This window comes from Clinocottus analis, unplaced genomic scaffold (assembly GCF_023055335.1).
Source record: "Clinocottus analis isolate CAN_PGR_092001 unplaced genomic scaffold, fCliAna1.0.p SCAF_9, whole genome shotgun sequence".
In the NCBI taxonomy this organism is placed as follows: Eukaryota; Metazoa; Chordata; class Actinopteri; order Perciformes; family Cottidae; genus Clinocottus; species Clinocottus analis.
This window is the reverse complement of record NW_027176251.1, coordinates 8738779-8764377: the sequence shown is the minus strand read 5'-3', so window position 1 is coordinate 8764377 and position 25599 is coordinate 8738779. Positions and strand designations below refer to the sequence as shown.

Sequence of the window (25599 nt, the reverse complement as noted above, 5' to 3'; positions counted from 1 at the left end):
TTTGTGACGTTGAACGTGACACACCACAAGATAGAAGAAAAAAAAGGCATACTCGTCTAATGGAGATGGGATTGGAGTCTATTGCCTATTTTTAAACGTGTTTCCTGTGTTTAAAAAATCATGCTAATTTAAAGTATTGGACTCACATATTCCATTATAAGTGGAGTCCACCAAGTGGAGGGCCCAAAAATAAATAAAAACAGTGTGCGTCTCTTGAACAAAAATAGGTTCTTAGTATGATAAACAGAAATGTCTAAAATGTGTTTAGTGAGAAAATGTTTTCCCTTGAGAACAACAATAAAAAGATAAGTGAGAACATCTTAAACTTGAGGAAGGAAATAACTTTAACTGACACCAAACATTATGAACGATTTTGAACTTGATGGCAACTGAAGTATCAGCAGCCAGTCACACCTCGCCTGTAAAGCCTGTAAAAAAGGATGCTGCCACAGCTAACTGGTGTAAGCAAGCTGAACAGTCTTCGGTGCATGAAGAGGTGGAAATTATTGAATAACTGAGTTAGTGATAAATGGACTGCTTGTTCACCCTGGCCTAGCATCTGACTTGAGAATGACATGTGGTCTTGAAGTGCTAATGCACGTAGTCACAAGGCATCAGGGTGCATTTCTTATATCTTTGGTATGATCTGTTATCAGACGCACCGTCCAGGGTGTTGTGAATGCCACTTCAGTTACTGCAGTTATTTTGGGGAGCAACACTGAATATGATGCTAATTCAGGACGGGGAAAGGAAAATTATTTCAAAGTGTTCTGATTTGACAAAAACAAAACAGTTACTTTACTGATTGAATCATCGTCTTTTTCATGAATCAAGGGACATTCATGTGCCTGTGTGACAATCATCTGCCTTTTATTCATGGCTGCTTTTTTTTTTTTTTAGGTTAAACCGACAATGTGTTTTTTATTATAAAAGAAAATGGAGCTGTTTTGATTCTAAGAACAACAAAAGAATCTGTTTGTCTTGGCCTTGACGTATTGATATCGTCATCATTCCAACATACAAAAAACTCCTCACAGAACGTGTAATAGCAGTCCCGGTCAAAGGCCACAACCCTAATACTGGTGGCTTGTTTGCACATTAAACACATTATTTATAATGAAATACGTGGCTTGATGAATGAGCTCCCATGATCTTCCTCTCAATCTCTCACGGAGCAGGCATGTCCTCCTAAAGGGGGGCTCAGTGAAGAAAAAAGAGGAGAGCATGCATTTTAAATTAATCAATCCTTCTCATTTCCCCCTCTCCTACGAGGCAGACAGACCTCTCCTGGAGGGGGGTCTGCGGCAGTGGGAAGGGGGAAAAAAACAAAAAAACACTGTCATCTGTTTTCATAGAGGTGGCTGAGGCCCAGCCTCTAGCTGTGCTTTGGCTAGAAAAAAAGAAGAGAGAGATAAGGAGATGAAGAGTACAATGAGGGGAAGGAGAAGTATGGATTAGAGGAGAGAGGAACGATAGAACATAGACCCTGAAGGTGCAGAAGGAGAGAGGTCGAGAGAAGCAGGGAGAGAAGGAATAGACAGGAGAGAGCATGAGGCCACATGCTAGGAGTTGGGTTGGGATAACAGCCGAGGATCATGGGATATGCTGGCCTCCATGTGTGTACAAAGGCAGCTCACAGATGACAGTGCAGGGACATACCAGGCACTGATCCAGAGCCTCATCCCCGATGGGAAGAGTTTCTCTTTCACTCTATCTAAGTGTGTCTCTCCCTTCCTCTCTCACAATGTCATTCAATTTCTATTTCTCTCCATTTCACTCCTCCTCATCTTTCTGTTGTCATTAGTCCCATGTTATCAAATAAACTCTTTCCCTCGCTGGTGCTCATAATCAAATTAGATTTGCCCCAAGTAACGGGAGGAAAGACTTACTCTCAGTGCAGACACCAAACAGACAACGCCCTTCAACTGGCATTTGTTTTCTCAATAACTTGTGTCTTAGGCAATGAGAAGAGAATGGTAGACGTCACACTCCCACACACGCGCCCGCCTGAGCACACACACACACACACACACACACACACACACACACACACACACACACACACACACACTCATGTACGTGTGAAGCATAAACAGAGTATCAAACAGGCTTAAGACAATGACAACAAACTCAGAGTGTGGGTTTCCCCAGAGATCTGTATGAGCTGGATTTCTCAGAGAGACCATTGTCTCACTCCTGTTTACAACCGCACCTGACCTTGTTGTCACTTGTGTGTCACTGAAGCGCGCAGGGAATTCAAATGTGTGTGTCTGTGTGTTTGTGTGTGTGTGTGTGTGTGTGTGTGTGTGTGACTTAAGAACTCTTCTTTTAACACTATTACTGGAATTATTTGTTGTTTTATTAGTTGATACATTAAAAAATGAATAGGCAGTTATTTTTGTTAAGCGATTTATGATTGAAGGTATTAAAAGCAAATCCATAAAATTTACTAGAGAGGATAGATTTGCTGCCTTTTTTTTCTGATTTGTTATGAGACTACTGTCCCAATAATACAAGCACTTTAACCTCGAGGAACTTGTGATGAAAATGTATTATTATTTTCTGTTATAGATTAAAGTGGAAGCAGAGTAATTGAAAGTATGTACATATTTGCAGCCCAGTAGCACTTGATATACTGCCTGCATGTCCATCACCTGGTTAAGTGTGCTTTTGCTCTATAGCAATACTGATCATCATTATCCATGTTACCCACATGCCCAACCATTTGCCGCCACAGCCACTGTTTATCCAGCCCACTAAGCACATGAGCAGCTATAATGACACTAATTGCCCAAGAGCTCACTTTTCCTCTGAGTGGTTGTGTACTGCATGGTGCCTTAAGAGCCATCTGTGTTCCTGTCTTTAATCGATCTGCCTTGAACATTCCAAAACTACAAAAGGACAGCGAAAGGGCACCACTCCCATTCATAAATAATGTGCATGAGGTGCGGGGGATGTAGGCTACTGTTTCTTTGTGTGTCTATTTCATCCGGGAGTTGGACCTCTTACCCTACTGGAGGTCTGGCAGAGTGAAGCAGCTCATGACATCTGACCCCAGTGCTCTTAAACTTCATAAGGTCGAGGTGAAGAAAACACAGACAGATATTTTACTTTAGTGGTGTTCCTATCCTCCTTTCTTGTGGACATTTTCTTTTGCATTTCAAGTGTTTTAATGAATTCAGTTTCCTTTATTCTTAAATCATCACTTTGCATGCAATAAATAAATATAGAAATAACTGCACAATTAATAATAATGATGTTTAAAATTATATGACTGCACTGTGGTGAAACGTCAATGCTAATGTTAACATCGACGTTTCTTACAAAAATAATAAAAGAAATCTGCATTTCATGGTCAAAAATTGGTTTAAAAAAAAAGCCAACTGCTGTTTTGAATCAGCCCTGATCTCAACCGTTTGTGGTTATTTTCCAAGCTACAGTAGCTGTCATATTTGTTATGAACGCATCAAAGCTTTAGTCATATGGAAGAGGACGTGGTTTTATCACTCAGGCTCAGACCTGGGGGTGAAGTTACATCTGATTATAGAATAGTAGGTGAGAAAAGTTTTGCATTTTCAAGGGAAAATAAATATTTCAGATATCTAAGTAAAGAGGTAATAAAAATGAAAAAACAAAGGGTAATCGTATGGTTTATATGTTGTATCTTGTCATTTGCAAGTACCATCACAATTTCAAAAGTTCCTTGTGAAAATAAATGTTACTTGGAAATGGTTCAGGGCAAACAGCAGCCAGGTGCAGTGGAAACCCTCAGAAAGAAAAGCAAACAAGCATATTTCACAACATGACAAACTATTACTTGTTTGTTTTTCAACCAAACTGAAACAACAGCCCGTAAACACATCACTTTTTATCAATACTTTGCAGTCACTGACACATCTGTGCAAAATGTTGTCCATTTTAATAACAAAGTAAATCAATCTTGTATGAGCAACAGTATTCTTTCAGTATTCATATCTCTCCAGATTCACTGGCTCATCTTGCTATTTGTGGGAGGCAAAACAAGTACAATATAGACAATAAGTAACAAACAGTAACAAACATGGGTGAACTGTCACAGCTGACTATAGACACAGTCAACCAAAACACTTTGCATTGTTATCTATATCAGAAAACCAAAAGATATTGAAAGTGGATAATGCCGGGCACAGCCATCCACTGATGTGTTTCACAAAAATGTGAATTCAAGGAGGTAGAACTACCTTTGAATGGCCCTCTCTGTTATTTCAAGATTGCAGAGAGATGAGGGAAGCGCAGTACCTCTTCATGCAGGAGGTTAATGTGTGTCTGTGCTCACTTGTCAGATGTAATTGAAGGGAACAGCTTATGAAAATGAGGTGGCAGGGATGAGGTCTTTAATTAGATCAAGATCATGGACAGAAATGAATTAGAACCACCACTCTCACTACCCACAGCAAAACTGGAGGAGAGCGACACTGAATACATAAAGACCAACTTTAATATCTTACAGACAGCATTTTCTGTATCGATGAGGGTACAGGGGACCATTGCTCTAATTTGTACTGCCTCACTTGACCAAACCAGAATCTGTAATGGTATCAATACTTACAACAGTATCTATCTCTGTGGTGCTATATCGAATGCCTCATTTACCCCTTTACAATCATAGGCTTCAATATGTGTGAATAGCTATGTTAAAAGCTCAATTTGGCATAGAAATATGCTAAAAATGCAACATAGAACTTATATGCCATCTAGTGGTAAAACTGTTAATAAATTAATTGATGTACAAATAATAGAATAGGAGATGACAGAATTATGATAAGAATGATATGACAAATAATTTAGATGTTTTAAAAGTTTAAAAAAAAATGTAATATATATATATATATATATATATATATATATATATATATATATATATATATATATATATATATATATATATATATATATAGATGATATTGGACAAAGATTTATTTTATGTATTGTTTCAATAAGTCAGATCAATTTTTAAAATAGAATATATTAATCCAGAGCAAAATGGTTGTGCAGCAGTTGCAAAGCGAAGTAAAAATGACAATTCAATAGAATATACACATTATCAATAAGGTACAAATCCAAAAGCAGGTTGACAGTAGACCGCACAAATATACAGGTTAATGGTAGTCGGGATCAGTCTAGGTCGGGTTGCATGTGTGAACAGGATCAGACCTGAAATAAAGGTAGTGTAAGAGTACATGGTTGATACAACAAGTATTATTAGTTATCAATATTCATTGAAGTATGCTCAATTGTGCTAGCATTGACCTTGAATTACATTCACTTCAATGCGTGTAACGTCACACGGTGAAAAAGCTTCTGTGACACATAAGTGGGGCATTACGCCCACAGAGCAGCCTCACACGGTAACCGTCCCTGACATTCGTCCAGCTGATTGGTTAATCCTGTGCGGCTGTATCCTATGATCTGCCTGATAGACTAAGGAAAGGGCATAGAATAACCCAAGTGGACTAAAAGCGGAAAGAAACAAACTGTCCTAGCAGAAGTGGATCGTCTGTCTTTCCGACACCTACACGTGGTTCTTCTGCAGCGTGAACGTGGAGTCTGACGCTTCGTAAACAAAAGTAGAGGCAAGTGAATTCACAACAGTTACTGATACCAAACGATAGCCTCTTTCTCTTTTACCGGTACTGTTGTGTGATGCGCTACAGAGTCAGTTTTAAATGCTGCCAAGTGTATGTCTCTAAATGCATCACTATTAGCTAACATTAGCGAGTGTAACTAGCGTGTCAGCTGTGCAAGTCACGCAGGCAGTTTATATTCACTTAACCTTCGTGTTTTATTATTATTTTTAACATGTAGTTTAGACGACAACAACGAGAAGTGAACAGTCAGTCTGCAAAACTGGTTGCGACAAAGCAGTTTGTGTTGAACAATAGCTAAGCTAGGTCAAACTTCGAGGTCCAGTCCAGTTCGACAGTGTATGCTCTTAATGATGCACTGTATTCATTCACTGACAACTAGGATTTGGCATTATAAAGACATGGAGTCTCCTTCACATGAGCGCGCTGTGTTGTTGGTATTTCCCGCCATTGCATTTCAGGTCATGTGGTTAACCTCAACCCTAAACATGTAACGTAGTTCTTGTAAAACGGGAACCGCTGTAAAGACGCCCCTCCTGTGTTTTCTGAATTACCCTCTCAATGTCACCATGCGTTATGTGTCTGGTCATGCGAGGGCAGATGTAAACAAAGCGGTAGTCTCACCTCACCCACGTTTCAAAACTCATTCATGTAATATTATCTATTGCTGGTCCATCCATGGTATGTTACATGAGTAACACGTTTGAAACTGCAGGGATACAAGGAGTAAAACAACGTTTTGAAGTTTGATTGGTATTGGAGCACTCGCATTGTCTGTATTGCATCATTCATCCCACATGTGGTTGAACAGGTTGTGGGTTCGTGGGCTTGGAGATGTTGTACAAATTCTAATTGTGTTTTATTTTCAGTCTTCGCATGCTACTATGAAGTACATCCTGGTTACCGGTGGTGTTATATCTGGTATTGGAAAGGGCATCATTGCCAGCAGCGTGGGGACAATCCTCAAGTCGTGTGGCCTTCATGTCACAGCCATCAAAATAGATCCATATATCAATATTGATGCTGGCACCTTTTCGCCATACGAACACGGTACGTAATCAGGTGCTTTCAACGCGGTTTCTTTTATATTAGTTTGAGCTATCATCTGCTGTTTGTATGTGTGCTTAAGTCATGCAGTTAATGTGACATGATGTGCATGTACTCTTGTGGCTGTGGGGTCAGCTGTTTCCATATGATAGTCGTTGTCAGTAAGCAGAGGACTGAATCAGTTTGCACTTACCCTAAGGTAAATGGTTATATTGTCTGTGTGGTGCAGGTGAAGTTTTTGTTCTTGATGATGGCGGGGAGGTGGATCTGGACTTGGGGAACTATGAGCGTTTCCTAGACATTCGGCTTACCAGAGACAACAACCTCACCACTGGAAAGATCTACCAGTCGGTCATCAACAAGGAGAGAAGGGGAGACTACCTGGGCAAGACTGTACAAGGTGAGTGAGTACACCTACTACAAAACATGGAAGCACTCCATGTCTTCGCCTCGGTTTGGTGCCAATATATGCGGCGGAGCATCACCTTTGCTGTATTCTTTTTCACAAGTATGTTCAATGAGCAGTGATTCATTTTATATCACTTTATTCGGTAAATCTGTTTTCAGTGGTACCCCACATCACAGATGCCATCCAGGAGTGGGTGATGAAGCAGGCCAGGATCTCAGTAGATGAGGATGGTGTGGAGCCTCAAGTTTGTGTCATTGAGGTACGTCAGTCTTGTAGCTACTTGAATCTGTTCTAATAATTTGTTGAAATTTTGATATGTTGCCAGAAGCAATATGAAATTCTGGCACCGTTCAACAAGCAGAGACATTACTTAATTTACACAAATAGGCAGAGTAGAAAAAATATTTTGAAAAACTAAAACTCTGGGGTTTCAAAAATATGGTGATGAGTCTGTAAAACTTCACTCCTCTGCTAGCACAACAGTAAAACTAAGTATTTTATTTCCAAATGGTTTGTTTGACAACATATATTGTAAAAGTATATCATCTTTGTTATATTTGCAATTGAATCTTCATAAATGCTTAAATTATTACCCTGCCTCATCTGTTGTTGTATTGTCATTAATCAAAATCAGCTCTAACAGCTAATGTTATTTTGTACTTTCTTGGGGTGTGGCATTTGTACAGGTTCATGAGAACCAACCCGTTTGGTTGTGTATGCAGTTCTGTGGTCTAAGCTGGTATGTTGTGTCAACAGCTGGGAGGCACAGTGGGGGACATTGAGAGCATGCCCTTCATAGAGGCCTTTAGACAGTTCCAGTTCAAGGTGAAGAGGGAGAACTTCTGCAACATCCATGTCAGCCTTGTGCCACAGGTATGGCTCACTGAACACGCGTCACATTGAATATTAGAAGTCAAGTAGTTGTAAGTCTAATCTATGCTTTATTCTGTTTTTTTTTAATATATATTTAAAGAGAAGTCTAGAAAATAAACATCTTTTTTTTGGTCACACACATTTAAGTTACAATTTGAGATTAATAGGCTTTTGTGTGCTCAGCCCAATACCACAGGAGAGCAGAAAACAAAACCAACCCAAAACAGTGTTCGAGAACTTAGAGGCCTGGGCTTGTCTCCAGATTTGGTGAGTAGATTATAATTTTTTTTTAAACTTGGCGGTCCCTTCTGTGTTAGACTGTTTACTATTAAAGGCCTGCACTGCAGCCCTTAACAGTAACGTCAAAGAAATTTGGGTAACTACTAAAAAAGTATAGGGCTGTAACTAACAATTATATTATTTATTGATTGTAATAATCATTGTATCAAGCAATACGACCACGCTGTGACATACGAGAGGTTACAACGGGCTGCACTAGAAAAATTTGCCATTTTGAATCCCCTTGATCACATCCCAATGATTAGCTACATGTTAGTTATACCCATGTCCAGTTGTAAAATAACATAATTTTCCTTTGCAGATCATGTGTCGCTGTTCATCGCCCTTAGAAACATCCGTCAAGGAGAAGATCTCCATGTTTTGTCATGTCGAGCCCACACAGGTAAAGTAGAGTGACTTTTTTTTTTCTACAACAAACGACCTACTTTGAAGCGCTTAATCAGTGGTTTTGGTGTATTAAGTGGTAAAAGTAGAAGGGTTAGATGTAGTGGAAGCAGTGGCGGGCCGTCAGGGCCTTCAAAGCCTTTATTATAACTATTTGTGCCTAATTAAATTTCTCATTGTACTGTGCAGCTGAGCCCTTCATCTGTTGCTCTGCTCGTTCAGGCCTCTTGTATGGCTTCTAGGGACCTGTTTAACAGCATTTTTATCCAATCACATTTCACTTCACTTTATGTAAGATTAGCCTGGTTATAAAACAGCCTTTGCGAAACTCAATGTGTGATTGATCACAGGTCCCATGTGACCATTAAAATGTGCTGTGATTGGTCAGTGAAGCTACCATCTCAAACCTAGAATCTCAGGATTTACTGATGACCCCTTTCCCACAGAGGTTTATGTGCACCTGGGACTGCTGGTGGCTCTACCCTCTCTCCCCGCGCCAATGTGCAGTGCTGTCGCCGGCGTTGCTGTGTGTTAATGTCTTGTCTTTGAACTGCCGCGGTTTTATTATAACTAAATGTGACTAGTTGGTTGTTAATGTGGACAACATGCATCGTTGATGACCCGAGAGGGTTGGGCTGGTTGAGAGCCTGCGGGGACCCCTGTCGTGTAGAGGGTCGGGTGTCTCATTATAGGCCTAAGTCTAAATTCACGGCCCGCCACTGAGTGGAAGTGATAGTAGAAGGGACATTAGTTGGTATTAGTGACAGTGATATTGATTTAAACTATCTGATGTGTAAATGTGTGTTGCACACAAAGCTCCAGCATGTATTTTGAGAACTTGCTGCCTCAAACGTTGACTTAGCATCGTCTGATAAAATGTAAGTCAGTCGAATAACATGTTTTGTAACTCTTTCCAGGTGATCTGTGTCCGTGACGTCTCCTCAGTCTACAGAGTGCCCTTGCTGCTGGAGGACCAGGGTGTAGTGAGCTACCTCTGTCAGCGGCTGAGCCTGCCCATCGAGGTGAGGCCCAGAAAGATGCTCACAAAGTGGAAGGAGATGGCTGACAGGTGAGAGCTTTTGTCTGTGTGGCTGTTAACCTTTTCCAACGTTGTGTCTTTCTGAAGGGTTGTCAGGAAGTGGCACACAGATAATTTACCTTTTTTTATAGTTATGGAACCGACAGTCTGATCACACAGGCACTTTTGGGGATTGAGAATATTGAATATTATGTTGCTCGGTCACGACGGCACACTGGGAAGGTTAAGCCACTGAACATTTAATTTTCTTTGGGAAGCTATAAAGTTATGATTTTATGATGCACCCGATTGGCATTGTAAATTATCTTGCTCTCTCCTCAGATCTGCCCGTCTCTTGGAGCATGTCTCTATCGCCCTGGTGGGAAAATACACCAAGTTATCCGACTCCTACACCTCAGTTATCAAGGCACTGGAGCACTCGGCCCTCGCAGTTAATCACAAACTAGAGGTTAAGGTATGGAATCAATACACATTCTTTATGTTTTGTAAATTAATTTTGCAACATTGAATTGCAGTTTGTATTAACAGTTGCCACAGAACGATTGTAAAACTGAAAGAATACCCAACCTTTTAGCATATTTAAAGAGTAGTTGGCATCATTTGACCGGAGATCAGTCAATATCTTAGCAAACATGCTGTTTGTTATTATTACAGTACATAGACTCTGCAGACCTAGAGACTACCACTCTGCAAGATGAACCTGTGAAATACCATGAGGCCTGGCAAAGACTCTGCAGCGCTCAGTGAGTAGACTGTAGTATGCCACATGATGGCAGCAGAGTGCTGTCATGCCTCGTGGATAAGGCAGCTTTATAAAATGGTCAATGACTTCTTTTGTTTTGTAGAAATTCACAGCATTTTATAACATCTTCATGTATAGATTAAACCTGCAATGTACGGTGGGGGGCAGCATTAACATGGCGCCAAAAGAGAGAAGAAAGCCGAATCAGATAATGAGCAATTGTTTCTTACCACAGTCTCTTGCAAAGTTTTGCAGATACAAAATAGATTATGATAGATACTAACCTTGTCTGAAATCCATTAGCTTGTTATTGAACTAGCTGACCTGATGACATTTACAAATAGCTGTCCAGCATTTTGCTCCTTCAAGTCTGTAGAAACAAGGAGTTGTATACATGGATCAACAGTAAGGGGATCGTGCCATGGGCAACTTTGTAAACATGTTAAGAATAAAGAATTGACTCAATATGGATGTTTATACACATAAACGATATATTGTCTGAATATGGGTGTAGCAATTAATAACCATTTGTATTGTTTAAAGCTTACATGCAAGTACGAGGTCAGCTTCACCTTAAATTGTAGACATCGTAATGTCTGTCTTTGATTACAATATTGGGATTTGTAGTATATTTTACACGTTCTAGTCAAATGATGGATATGATTTACAAAACTCTGATGTAACTTCCATCATAACACTTTCATCAATAATGATACTCAGTATGATGGTGTTTTTATATTGTGTATGTTTAATAATCTGGACTAATTTCTGAAATGAATGGAGGCTGTCGCTTTTCTTCCTCCCCACAGTGGTGTGTTGGTACCAGGAGGTTTTGGTGTGAGAGGGACAGAAGGCAAGATGCTCGCTATTAACTGGGCGAGGAAACAGAATAAGCCTTTCCTGGGTAAGTGATTACCTGTTTTATCTGACATGCTATAAGAGAACTTGAGAACATAAAACTGTTCCCTACAATGTGTCGACTGTTGCTTAAGACAAGTTCATTTTTAGTATTTTGGTATGCAGGTTCATATTTGTATTACTGTGAATTAGACAACAAAATGAATAGCTACGGTGTTCCTAAAAACGTATTTGCTGTTCTGTTTTACAAAACTGAAACCTCATCAATTGATATTATAGGTTTGCTATTCAGGATTTGTCTAAAAACTATGGAAGACCAAAAAGAATCTCCCTTAATCCCTTAAATCCACTTGAAGTGCAATATCTCAGGAGTGCCTAAAGGCTATTTTCTTTTTTTAAATTTGTCGACGAACAAATGTCCACTTGAACTGATTAGATTTAAAGGTCAATGGTCAAGGCTGCTCTCACACATTTTTAATCAGAACTCAAGTATTGACGTACTAAATTTGACGTTTCTGATGGGATAAAATAATGAAGTGATAACATTTTGGACAGATATGGATGTAAACTGCAACTTGACTGGTTGGCGGAGCGATACACCCACAATGCGTTTCTTCTAGTTTTCTTACTTTGCTGTGTCTGGGACTAAGTAGGCGTCTGCCTTTGGGCAGTGGGTGTGTAGCCCTTAGACATGCTCAATGACTCATCAAAGGGCTGCCTGCAGGTGGTACACTGGGTTGTGTTCTGGCAACAGCAGTCAGGATGCGTGCGCTTCTGGTGTAGTTGAGCCAGAGGAGGAGCAACAACTTCTGCAATGTATGCAAGCATGACCTTCAATATAAAGCTACACAGAATGAAAAAGGTGTATATTATTGGCACGTCAGAGTCCTGAACTCAAACCAACCCAGAACATGTGGCAACATTTTAAAAAGGTGTATAAAGATGTTACAGAACGATGTGACTCAAAGCTTAAATTAGTTGCTTTGTGTTGTTTTTCTACATGATTCAGATAACAAAATAACACATGTCCACAAATGGATCTATTTTCTTTCTTCTCCATAGATCAGGAAATAAAGGGCAATTGCATCCACTTAAACCTCAACACTTAAAATAATCCCTTTCAAATGCTGTCGAGTTAGACTGAACAAGATCCCCACTGTGCAAACCACTTACCTGACTGTCGTAATGTATGACTCCTTCTAATTGTGCAATAATCCTGCTGGTCTTGGTTTGTGCAGGAGTGTGTTTGGGCATGCAGCTGGCAGTGTGTGAGTTTGCCCGCAATGTTCTCGGATGGGAAGGTGAGTAATTGCACAGTTTTGCTGGTGACACTCTGTTAAAATGGATATGTTCTTATGGTTTCTAATTTAATGATGAAAGAACCATAGACCTATTAGGATGTTGAGCTTTGTTCAGTTCTGCTTCCTTTATCTTTTTCAGATGCCAACTCCACAGAATTCAATCCAGAATCTACTCACCCTGTGGTGTGTTCTTTTCTTTTGAGCTCACATCCCATCATATCAGCCGAGGCTTTAACAGAATAGTTTTAACATCCCATTTGCTCTCGACAGGTGATTGACATGCCAGAGCACAACCCAGGTCAAATGGGTGGGACTATGAGGTTGGGGAAGAGGCGGACTATTTTCAAATCCAGCACAAGTGTACTGAGTATGTATCCTCCTAGAATTAATGGACTGTTTGATCACTCCACCTTGTGTTTTTGATGACTGATATTTTCATTGTTTTAGAAAAACTGTACGGTGGCGTGGAATATGTTGATGAGAGGCACAGGCACAGATTTGAGGTAAAACAAGATTTTAAAACCTTTTTGTATGAGAGTGCAAAACAAATGCAAACTCAAGGGGAATCGCATTCCTCTTGTACATGCTGCAGAGACTTGAGGCTCTATTTGAATCAATGATATGTTCTATTTTTGTATCCAGCCCTAGCGTTGAAGTATATAAGATGACCTCTTTACCTTATTTCTCAGAAACCTTTCCTGAATCCTTGAACCATTTGCTCATTTTAGGTGAACCCTGAGCTGAAGCACCACTTTGAAAAAAAGGGTTTTCAGTTTGTCGGCCAGGATGTGGAAGGAGAGAGAATGGAGGTCATTGAATTGGAGGGTGAGTGAAAAGTGTTTATTGAAAACAAGTCTCCACCTGCTGTTGCTCATGATCGCAGTAACGCTTTTCTAGTCTTATTGCTCACTCAAAGGACATTACGGTACATACTCACACATTCATACACACACTCACACATGCACTCTCGCTTCATAGCTATATAGATACTTTATTCATCCCCTGTTGCAAATTTGTTTTGTGGCAGCAGCAAGCACATCCTATAGTAAACATACAAATATTAAGTAGGGAAAAAACTAATAATAAAATAGCAGGGCATAATATATTAATTTAAGAAAATTAAATAATAACTAAAATGCAATTGTGTATACACGGAGAAAGTGGTGCTGAGGTTATTGATGATTTAAATTAAGGGAGGATCTGCCCAGAGATGATTTATTATAAAGTCTTATAGCAGTTGGCAGGAATGTTCTCCTGCACCGGTCCTTGTGACAGCGCAGCTGGATGAGTCTGTTGGAGAAAGTGCTCCACTTTCCCTTCACTAGACATACATTGGCAGGCGCTACCTTACAAGGTGCCACCTGCTCATCAGGAGCAATAAACATGCACACCCGGTAGGGGGCAGTTTGGGGTGCAGTATTTGGCCAAAGGACGGTTTGAACCGTCTCCATCGCCACTGTTTCTTCAACATGCTTAGCCTCAAATTGTCCTCCTTGGGTAAATATGTTACACAGCGTACACCACAGTTCGCATATGACTTGCATAAATCACATGGCAAGCATAATATGCTAATCTGCCAGTAATAATGTCCTGGACTTTGTTTTCAGATCATTGTTACTTTGTTGGAGTGCAGTACCATCCAGAGTTCACCTCCAGACCCATCAAACCTTCTCCGCCATACTTTGGTCTCCTGCTGGCTGCTGCAGGAAAACTCCAGAGCTACCTGGCCAAGGGGTGTCGTCTCTCTCCACGGTAAGCTAGGACACGGCAATGTGTTTTAGAATAAAATTTGTGTGTTTTTTTTAATCGATCCCTTTACACTATAATGTTGTGTTGTGTTCATTTTTATGCGTCATTGAATTTACTCAAATGCAGTTGACTTGTCGACCCCAATGGAAATTTACAAGCATATTTTTATTCAGTGTCATAATCAACTCTCTTACATCGAGTTTACGGTGACACTACATCATCAATGCACCTGCAATCACAATAAAGCAATCCCCGCCTGGCATCGGTGCTATAAAACTCATTTTATGCTTTCATCTTGTATTACAGGGACACTTACAGTGACCGCAGCGGCAGCAGTTCTCCTGAAGCAGATATCTCTGAGCTGAAATTCCCCTCTTTGTCTTGAGACTAAAGCCATGTAGTTGTTGTGTTTGTGTGTCACTCATGCAGTTAAATGCAAGCCCCAGAAAAAAAGCAGGTTTGCTCTTAAATGATGCAATAAACTTTTATTTTTTTTATGGGTACAAAAAGTTGTTACGATAACAATTTAAATTCTAAATATATGAAGTCTTCACAGATTGTATAAAGGTGAAGGGATGTCTTGCTGTGATCTCTTTAGGGCCTTTTTCAGTTGCTGGAAGAAAGTGTTTATGGGGAATTGTAATAAAAGACATGTTGGAATGCCTTTACAGAAAATATCTGTAGGAATGAGGGGAACAGAATAGAGTGAGACTCGCCTGGTAAATCATCAGTCTGTCAGCACAGAGGCGTTAGGATCATGATGCTTGGGCAAATGCATGATAAGATGGATAGTTTGCAGTGACATGTAGAAAAATTGAGACTCAGAAAAAGCAGATTAGTTTGCAGCCATGTCAAAATGTCAGTCTGCATATCAGGTTTGTTTTTTGGAACAACCAAATTAATCCACTCCAATGGATGAAAACATTATTACTTTGGACAGTTGTTTGTGAATTGTATTGCCAGAATCTTGCTTGTTTATCATAGTTAGACATATTGATACATCAACTTGGTTAAATGTTTTATCAATGTTGTGTTCTCCTTTTTTAGGTTTAATAACATCTTATGTCTTAACTCATTAACAGTTACTACAATAAAGTGAGTAAGCCATTCTGTTTTTAAATAATCTTGCATTCTGTTACATGGAGTGTACGTGCAAAACGGCAAGAATATGAGATTAAACTTGACCATAAAGTTGGGTTTTGGTGACTTCGATGGTTTAGGCTTTGGCAAATGTATATATTTGGCTCCATGGACAACGGGTTATTTCTTCATGAAAGTTGTAACAGATATTTCACTTTGGGGTGTTGGAATGTTAAGCTCTGCCATAAACTAGAACAGATCAGTTCTGCTTGCATGGTTAAGACCTTTTACCTGCTTAGATCGAAAACATTGATTTTGAACTCACTGACCCGGAACCTAAAATAAACGATACAGATGCAGTCGTCTGACAAGCCGGCCAACTTTAAATGACACTTCAGATAACCGTATGAACTGAAAAAGAAAGCTTGCTATTTGAGAACTGTCTTAAAACTGAAAGTAAAAATGTACGATTTGATCTCAAAACCGGAGCAGCTAACTGTAGACGGTGAGCGTCAAGCTTTCATATTACATTTTCACTTTGAGTCTTGTTAAATTTAGTGCACCTGGATAGTTCTGTCTTTATTTATCTGTTGGTGACCCAAATATATGAGAAGCAAGCAGTATTTTTATATTCCTGAAGTTTAGATGCATGTGTGATGTGTGTACACTGAATAAATATAGTTTTATTCCTCTTGACAATCTGGCCTTTTATTCTCGTGGACTTCAGGATTCTAGTGTGCTCTGCTTTTTACCAGTCACTGTAAACAGACATGAATTAATACACACACAAGAAAGTGCTTTGTCTTTACTGATGGCAGTATTTTCTGTGTTTCAAATTGGGAGCACTTGAAACCAATGGTCTGTTTACTGTATTTATGTAGAGTATTTCGTGCTTGTTACTGGAGGTGGTCCTATTCAGGTTTTAACAAACCTTTAACTGATCCAGAAAAGCTATTTAAATGTGGGTTTTGTCTCGTCACATTCAGGACTAGTATATATGTATTTTAATTTGTATTTTCAGTTTATATTTTGACCTTTTAATAACCCCAGTGTGTAATACTACAATAGCCACATGACTAGATTAAAGACAGTAGACCTGTACTCATTACTAAAAATAATGTGAAACCTCCCTATTGTAGAAAAAGTCATTGGATATTCTGAGCCGTTCCTCCTGTTTCCCCAAGGAATGTAGAACTGTATTGTCTTTTAACTTCCCTTTTTAGATGGCAATGTTCCCTGTACAGAGAAGGCCATAAAGTGATAAGAATAGCTGCAAATTGTGTGGGAAAACAATTGCCCTCACTCATCCTCAGTGTCTATGATTATTAAGGACTACATGAAGTTACGAGCTGGCGACCGCAGGAAACAACATGGTTTGCCTTGATATGGTAATAAATGCAACTCCAACTTCCTTATAATGCTCCCCCCTTTCCTTCTGGTCCTCCCATTCCACAAAAGCCCTCCCTGTGTCCTTATGCTGCCCCGCCTTTTGTCAAGTATCAACAGGCAAACTTCAGAAGTCCACACCCCTGCACAGCCCTCTCATGCACATGTCTACAGTAGCAGTGGAAATCAGCAACTCGGATCAGAGCCGCAGCTCTATTGGAATCTACTTTTCTCCTCATTCCTGCTTTTGAAGAGGTTTTGATGAGCCACCGGGAGATGAGACTGATATGAGGGACTTGTGATGCAATCATCAACTGTAGAGGAGTTTGGGGATGACTGTCAACACCGCCTGCTCTACTGATAGTGAGGTTTATAAGGAGTGGCTGCTGTGGTTGTTTCTCAACATTTGGAGGAAGGAAGCAACTGGTGGGAAGCTGATGTGGGATTGCTAGTCTCTTACAGCTTTCATCTTGTTTTTTTGTAAGTCTCTTTCTCCGTATCCCATGGTACCATCTCGGCTGTTCAATATATTCTTCAACCATTCCTAACCTTACAACAGCTTTAATTATTCCGACAGTGTCTTTTTTTTGTTGTTTTCCCCATAACTTCTAGACGCTCCTGTATCCCCACAAGCTGTTTACAGTCATCACTCTTTTGCACTACCAGCAACAATGGACCTGACTTTGTGGCAGTACCAGTTCAGGATCATCATGCTGGGGGACTCCACAGTGGGCAAGTCTTCTCTGCTGAAGCGATACACAGAAGACCTGTTCCTGGACTCCATCAACCAGACGGTGGGTGTAGACTTCTACGTTCACTTCCTGGAGGTGGAGCCAGGGGTCCGAGTCAAGCTTCAGTTCTGGGACACTGCTGGACAAGAGAGGTTCAGGTGAGGATGCACGCTGCCTCTTTGTATTACAGTAATTATGCATGTTGAAAAAAATGCCCCCCCCCCTCCATGCAAATATACTGAACAAATAAACTCTCACTGGTTATTCCATTCACACCATAGCTGTTCATCAGTGTTTACTTTCAGCTGTGACTGTGTATCCACATTGTCACCATCACAAGATCGTTGTGCAATGTTCACAGACAGGCAGTGTGTGTCGTGCTTCAACAGGAAAAGGCAGATCTTAGAAAGGCCATTATTTATGTATACATGAGCAGTTTGCTCACCAAAGAATTATTGACACATTTCATTCTGTCTATAAATTCATAATATCTGTTCTCCAGATGAATGAACTGTAGCTAATTGCAAACTGTGTTTACCTCCTCTGTGCATGCTATCTGTAGCTTGCTAATCCCACCTGAGTCAGCTAAAAACTTAGCCACATCAGGTTTGTTTTCATAATAAAGTAATTGAATACGTTTTTAACCACTCGCTGCTGGGAGGCCCGTTCACCATGCCTTTCATCTGCTTTAAATGTTAAGCCACTCACGGGGGAACGAGATACCTCTCGACAGCTTCGTGATTAGCGTGAGGGGAAAGAAACAGTGGTTATCAATTCCTCACAAAGAAAACAGACTCTTTGTCAATCAGCTTATCTAAAAAAAAAAAAAAAAACTCAACTCAAACAGTGCGGATTCAGCTGATTATTTGCTTACTGGAACAGGAAATTCGTTGAAATTTAAGTCTGATCTACGCACAACCAAGTGAGGGCTTTGTGAGGGTTTTCTTGTGGTGTAATTTTAAACTTCGTCTGTCTTTGTCTCTCTTCTTTCGTCAGGTCAGTGACCCGTTCTTATTATCGCAACTCAGTCGGAGGTCTGCTGGTGTTTGACCTGACCAACCAGGCCTCCTTTGACCATATTAAGGAGTGGCATGCCGAGGTGTGCGAACGAGTGCAGCCGCAGAAGGTTCTGTTCCTCCTGGTGGGGCAAAAGAGTGACCGTGATGATCAGGGGGAGCGGGTGGTGAGTCTGGAAGAGGCCGAGAAGCTGGCCGTGCAGCTCGGGGTGCCTTATGTGGAGGCCTCTGCCAAGACGGGTCAGAATGTGAAGGACGCCTTTGAGCTGCTCACTCGGCGGGTTTACCAGGGTCTGCTGAGTGGAGAGGTGGAGCTGCAGGAGGGCTGGGATGGCGTGAAGTGCTCTGCACCACGGGCACTGCAGATGCAGCAGAGAGCCAGCCTAACACAAACACAAAAGCCCAACAAAGCCCCAACCAAGAAGTGTTGTCGTTAAACTGTGGGCTGGTGACGACCCCCCACAGACTCTTAGATTGCTGTCCAACCGAAACCCAAGGAAGGCCCTAAGGAAGTTGGATGTGCGGTGGAAGTTTACTGTAATAACGTGACCATCTTGAAACACAGATTTTTGCACCTTAACAATTTAGTAATGTCAGACTTACTTTGAGAAAGTATTTTTGTGTATTTGTATGTGAAGCTTTGACATTCCTGAAATGGCTCAAGATTTAACTTAATAAATAAAGATATTTGTAACTGATACTTTTTGCCATGGTGCAATGTCGGTTGGTCGGTTACACGGCCTCTTTGGTCCAAACAGAAGAACCTTTAAACCTGTAAAACTATTTGATGGATTGCCATGACATTTTGCAACATTCACGGTCCCCTGAGGATTAATTTGGCGATCCCCTAACTGTTCATCTGGCACCAGGGGGCTGACCTGTTTTGTTTTGTTTTATGAAAACTAATGACATGCATAGATGTACTTGGTGTTTTGTGCTAATTGACAAACGTTGCCGTGGTCACGAGCTAAACAAAGGTTTGATGAAGATGTTGAACATGTTAAATATATCAGCTTGTTGACATCTGCTAGTGTTTAATTGCTGAGACTGTAAATATTTCTCTTAATATGAAACAGAGGTCCATGCTACCTTATGCAAGACGCTAGACCAACCGTATGAGGCGTTCTGCTTCATCCTCTGAACCCCGTTCTGCACATACATCTGTGATATTGTCTGTGTTGCTCGTTTGAGCTGATTGGCAGCCGTTCCAGTACAGGGTACACTGGTTGAGTTTGAAAACGTCCCCCTAAGACTATGTGAATTAATGCTTTGGGCTTGAGTATTCATCTGGAAAAGGCTTTGTTGCATCACCAATAATTGCACAGCAGGCTCAGAGTGAGCGATTGTTTTCAGGTGCTGTAGAATTAATTAAATGAAACACCTCGAGTGCCTTTGGATATTGTTTTGAAATGTTGATGTTTCCATAGCAATTACTGTCCATCTGCCTGATAAACAGCCTCCTGTGTATCGGCAACACAAAAACAATTCATTTTCTTCTAAAAGAACCTCAGATTGAAGATGATCACTGACGGGTTGAAGCACGGAGGCTGTCTACTGATTCAAGGCCTCTATGAACTGATTTTACATACGTTACAAAAGCTCCTACTCAAATGAACCCGCTCCTCTGTATAATGAAAGCGTGGGTAACTTTAAGTTCAGTCAAGCAAGAGATGCCAGACTGCAAAATGTTGTCTTTTTTAAAACAGATCATTTATTTATTTTTTAATTGACATTGTGAAAAGTCAACATCTGAGCACCATTTCTTCCATCATTTTGATGAAATTTGCTGAAATAGACCAAAGTAAAAATACAATTTACAAGGATGGTTAAAATGTTAATGTAATAAACCCACTACAATCAGTAACAATACACAACAGCGTAGACATGTCTAACAACAGAAGCAGAGAATTTACTGTGTTTTGTAGCCACCATTTGTAGTAGGATTTGGTATTATAGACCCTCTTCAACAAAAACAAAAACCTAATAAAAAGCGTTGCATGAGTGGAGTGAGTAAACAGGAGAGCTATGATCTCTTACATACTCAAACGTTATAATGATCTATTATTGGTAAGAGAACACCAAACATAACTTTTAACATTCACTTCTAAATGCTCCAGAGTACCAAGAGGCAAACCAGATACAGCAACGTCATCGTCCAAACAAAGTATTATGTTTATTGACAAAAATGCAATGAATGGAGTTCTGCCAGGCTTAACTTAATGGTGACAAAACAAATTCAGACACAAGAATTAAATTAGTGTCTGATGGTGCTGGCAAACCACTCAAAAGTTAGGGAAATGTGACAATGAGCCTATCTAATGAAAAACTAAACACCAATCTCTTTCTCATTAGTCCAAAACATCCCAACTGAAAAACAAACAAAAAGACAATACACAGAGTGGGTACAACATATTGGTGTACAGTCAGTCTTGCTACTTTTTGGTTGTCTTGCGGATCAGCGCCATTCTCTGTAAGGAAACCAAATAAACAGTTAGGTGCACTGTAAATGTTTATTATAATATAAAATAAAGCATTGTAAGGAATTCTAGAGTGTCCAACATGAACCAGCCTTCACTGCTTACCTGTTTGTGAGCCTCTGTGGTGCAAGCCTTCTTGAACGGCCGGATCTCATCTGAGCCATAACCAGGAATCCACATGTTCCACTGGCGCTCTGCAGGACAAAGGCAGTATGAACTACTCAAGACTTCCAACACTTTATAATTACAGTACAATGAGGGAATCTGATAGTGTCACACTCTCAGAATTGCGCTCAGAGACCTACAGCAAGGCAAAATTACATATCTCTTAATGTCTGCCCCAATGACTCAGATCTGCTCAAATTGGTAACAGGATCTTCTTTAGCTCAGGCTGTACACTTCACTCAAAGGTTCTTAGAAAGCAGGCTGGTAGTTTCTCATACTACTGCGGACAAACAACCCAAAAACATAACGTCCTCGACGGAGAATAGTGTTGATAATGTTGCCAGGACTATATTCTGTGAGCGCTTCTAACTGAACAAAGTAAAGCAGAGATGAGAATTTACCTGGCAGTGATTTGGTTGCCATTGTATCCTAACTGAGGAAGCTCTTCTGTCTGAATGGTTGCAGTCATTCAAAAAGATGTGCACAAATTACTTTCCCTCAAGGGTAGAACACACTTTTTCAGGCACAGAATTTTCAAAGATCTCCGTTTTTGTATTTTTTCTACAGCTCATGAAGGCTCCCCATTGGGATGCCAACCATTTCAAGCTTATTTACAATTCTTAAAGAATGAATCTGCAACTTTAATTTACCATCATTTTGGCTAAAACGGAAGCGACAACATTTTGGGTGAAGAACTTAATAATTCACACAAATGAACGTGATACACGGGGGAGTAATTGAAGGTCCTGAGACAATAGTTTTGAAAGCAATTATCCACAAGCGGCTACAAGCTGACCATCTTATCACGGATACTTGTGACCCATAGAAACACACTAAACACACTCTTGTGAGAGCAAAAAAATAAAAGTAACCAGCAACTTACCAAGATGTAATTGAACATCCTTCACCTCCAAAGTGTTGGACTTACGATGGCGAGCCAGCTGACAGGCCGCTGTCACTACACTTTCTATGAAGTCATCTGCAATTTGCAGCAGCATCTGAGAAGAGACAGGAATTGAGAAAACCATCAATCGTGCTCAGTAAAGGAAAGCAACATTCCACAGTGGCTCGACAAATCCTTCATATTTTCAGCTGCTGGCACCATTTTTCATGCAGCCTGGCTTTCAATAGGATAACATTTCCAAATGATGGATGTGGCAGTGGGTTGAGGCACTATCGAGCAACAAGAACCTGCAGGATGGAAGTGGTGTTCACATCAAATGTCCCACTGCTGTGTATGTTTACCAGGGATGGGTTTCATCACAAAAACATTTATTTTTAAATTGCTAATATAGAATTTAATAAAAGAATAAATTCAGAACAGAATTAAAATTGATTTTTATTTTTAAGTATGAAAGTAACAAAACTCAGTAATATTTCACTGGAAAAAAAATCTTAAAAATGTCAATGAAATTGTAAAAAGATTTTTAAAAAGAATGAAGAACAGGTAATGATAAGTATCCGTCCTTGCTGATTTCAATCACTGCTTGCATTTCTGCTGCTGGTTTCTGTCGGCCAGTTTCCAAGACACTTAAAGATATGTGGCAGACTATGTCAAACAGTTTAGACTGCATACATGCAGACAGCTTTACTTTTTAACTTCTTGATAAGAATTCGCTATTAACTGAGCTAGCACGCTGTGGTGGTTTAAAACATAGTGCCAGTGGATGTTAGACTGCGGACAGAGAAGATTGAAATATCTACACCAGGGTTCATACACATTTTGACTAATGGATTTCCATGACTTTAATCCAAATTTCCATAACCAAGCATTTTGTGAAATCTCAATGTACACATGAAAAAGTGAAAAAATCTAACAATGAGAATTACAAAGCATACAGTATACCTTAAATTACACAAATGAATAAGAGACACTAGTTTGATTAAAAGAATAAACATTTATATAGATGGGATTTTATTTTTCTAAAAAGGACTTTTTTAGGGCTGGAAAAAACATTTTAAAATGCCATGACTTTTCCAGGTTAGTTTAGTTATTAGTGTTCATTTCATGTCTGAGCTGATCAATGCTATTGTTTATTAAATTTGGCCCCGATGCCAGTTTAATTATTTTGTCGCCAATCCCTGATGTTTACACATATGAGTTTAGAGTTAAAAATCACTGACAGACCTCCTCAACATCCTCATCCAGCTGCTCATTCGGATCGATCTCCCTCACCAGGTCCTGCAGCTTCTTCTTACTGAGCACCTGGGGAGAAAAAAAATGCATATATTTACTCAAAAGGGCACGGGCATGCCAATGTTGTGTCTGCTTTATTTTAGTCTAATGGTGGATCCAATTGATGATTGACCCAATGACAACAAGGCACTCACACGAAAATGGGTTACAAGTCTTAAACGTGAGTCTGACACATGAACTTCATCACGACATGTATGTTTAGAGTCTGCAAACTACAAGACAGTAGAGCTCTTTACATATGCTGGTGCATTAATTACTTTGGGTTTGGTGAACTAACAAAACAAGACTGACCTGAGATCCCTCCGGACTACTTCTTCCAGCAGGGCCAGGGGTCCCAACAACCTTTACTGCTGTCGCGGTGCTGTTAGCCATGCTGGCGGCCATGGGGAAAGTGGAGGGGCTCTAGTGTTTTAACAGTGAGCAATACTGTTCGTCTGTGTGAGAGTCCTGAGTGACAGTCCAAGATGGGCAGATGTGATAGATTATCGTTCGCAGGGACCACCTCCGTAAATCTGGAGACAAGTTGAAGTAGCGTTACAGAAGCAATAGGTTGATAAACATGCTTAACCTGCAAGAACGATATGTACAATACCGCCATTTATTTACGGCCCCCTTAAATTGCATGTGTGATGTATTCTCTACTTTATTTGCTACGTTGTTATTTCATCTTCTCAGCTGCCACTCGACAAGATGCAGCAACTTGGTCGTGACACGCTGTAAGATCTAACGTCACTCAAAATATAAAAAGTAAGATAACGCCTCACTCGTATAATAATAAGACATATGAAACTGTTAAGCGACTTAACAGCTTCAACAACTGAAACAAACGCAAACAAACTGACTCCGACAAAACGTTGTGTGCTAAAAACAATAGCAGCTACGGAGCTTTGACTTTAACGGAAGAGGCTAACATTAGCTGCTAATCTAATGGCTTCGTACAGCGGTACGTCCCGAAATAACGCGCTACGTTTACAACTTACCCAATAAAACAAACACTATCTGTCCATGTTTCGGTTTCGTTGCGACGACAATGAGCGAGTTTAATGCTAACAGATTCCCTCAAAGTGCTTCGGCACAGCTCGAAAAATTAGCGAGGGTTATCTTTCACTACTTCCGCTTTGTTCAGGTCTATTTCCGGTGACAACATGTCGCCTCTCCCTCGCCACCTGCTGGATAATGTGTGGAACTTAATCATGGTTCAACAAATTAAATGGAAAGCTCACAGGCAATTTGTTTCTGGTAACTAATCACAATGCAACAATACTTAAAACGACATTTATGAATATTTGGAATGACTTAAAATAATATATCATACTCAGTAAGACATCTTAAAGACTGTTTACGTTATTATTTTATAAAAGTGAAATACTTCCAAACCACCTTTTTAATGGTTAGATTTGTAATCAATGTGGTGTGTTCTTTTCAATACAGTAGTACATATCCTTAGTGGTCATTTACATACGAAGATAACAGTACAGACAAAGTTGGAGAGATTCGCCTTTGAACGACTATACTTTAAGAATAGAGGGTCCGACATTTCAATTTGCAGCAAAAGGTTAAATATAGTTTGTTTATTTGCATACATAAACTCCTGCATAGTTTACATAATGTTTCCGAGGAATTTGCTCTATGTTAAGTATCTTGAGTATCTTGTAAAGCGCTATACATATACAATGTATTATTTGTATTGTTATTATTATTGAGATTTGTTAAACATGTTAATACTGTTTTTCCCCCATTAAATGGATATATATATGTGTGTGTGTGTGTGTGTGTGTGTGTGTGTGTGTGTGTGTGTGTGTGTGTGTGTGTGTGTGTGTGTGTGTGTGTGTGTGTGTGTGTGTGTGTGTGGATGCAATAGACACATATCTTCATACTGAAAGTGTTAAAACAAATGTGTTCGAGTCTAAAGATGACTGTAAACGTTTTAAGTCCAAGTCCAGCCAATGCTCTCTGAGACGCTCTTTGGCATCTCTTTAGATTACGCTTCATGTCCAGCTCTGGTTAACAGCCAATCATTCAAAGGTCAAAGCAAATGAAGCGTAACATGTTTGCTTGTTCGGCGTTACATAACACGCGGATTTTTTTTCGCGAAGCTCTGCGTGCACATGTCGAGACTCCTTTCAGTTTCTGTTGAACTTCAAAAACACACGCAGGCTGAAAACCTGATCGGCCCGACTCTTCTCAGCGACTAATGACGCACTGACGGTGCATTTGATTA

General features: G+C 40.0%; 3 protein-coding genes across 3 annotated transcripts; 2 read left to right on the top strand and 1 right to left on the bottom strand.

Annotated features, from left to right (window-relative positions):
* Positions 1-5506: 5506 nt before the first annotated feature.
* On the top strand, positions 5507-15433 carry ctps1b (CTP synthase 1b). Its single transcript, XM_068570558.1, has 18 exons — positions 5507-5612; positions 6494-6674; positions 6901-7071; positions 7239-7339; positions 7837-7953; positions 8137-8220; positions 8555-8635; positions 9555-9706; positions 9998-10130; positions 10331-10419; positions 11228-11322; positions 12515-12577; positions 12717-12760; positions 12848-12944; positions 13025-13080; positions 13306-13402; positions 14185-14329; positions 14633-15433. Exons 2-18 carry the CDS (start codon positions 6509-6511, stop codon positions 14709-14711), a joined length of 1770 nt encoding a protein of 589 aa, XP_068426659.1. The 5' UTR covers positions 5507-5612; positions 6494-6508; the 3' UTR covers positions 14712-15433.
* A 1839-nt stretch (positions 15434-17272) lies between these two features.
* rab42b (RAB42, member RAS oncogene family) lies at positions 17273-19883 on the top strand. Its single transcript, XM_068570137.1, has 2 exons — positions 17273-17681; positions 18520-19883. Exons 1-2 carry the CDS (start codon positions 17464-17466, stop codon positions 18974-18976), a joined length of 675 nt encoding a protein of 224 aa, XP_068426238.1. The 5' UTR covers positions 17273-17463; the 3' UTR covers positions 18977-19883.
* A 344-nt stretch (positions 19884-20227) lies between these two features.
* taf12 (TAF12 RNA polymerase II, TATA box binding protein (TBP)-associated factor) lies at positions 20228-24500 on the bottom strand. The gene is made up of 6 exons (XM_068570534.1): positions 24359-24500; positions 23670-23890; positions 23310-23387; positions 22065-22179; positions 21122-21210; positions 20228-21007 (listed from the first exon to the last, which is right to left on the bottom strand). The coding sequence occupies exons 2-6, from the start codon at positions 23760-23762 to the stop codon at positions 20972-20974; spliced, it is 411 nt and encodes a 136-aa protein (XP_068426635.1). The 5' UTR covers positions 23763-23890; positions 24359-24500; the 3' UTR covers positions 20228-20971.
* Between the last annotated feature and the right edge of the window lie 1099 nt (positions 24501-25599).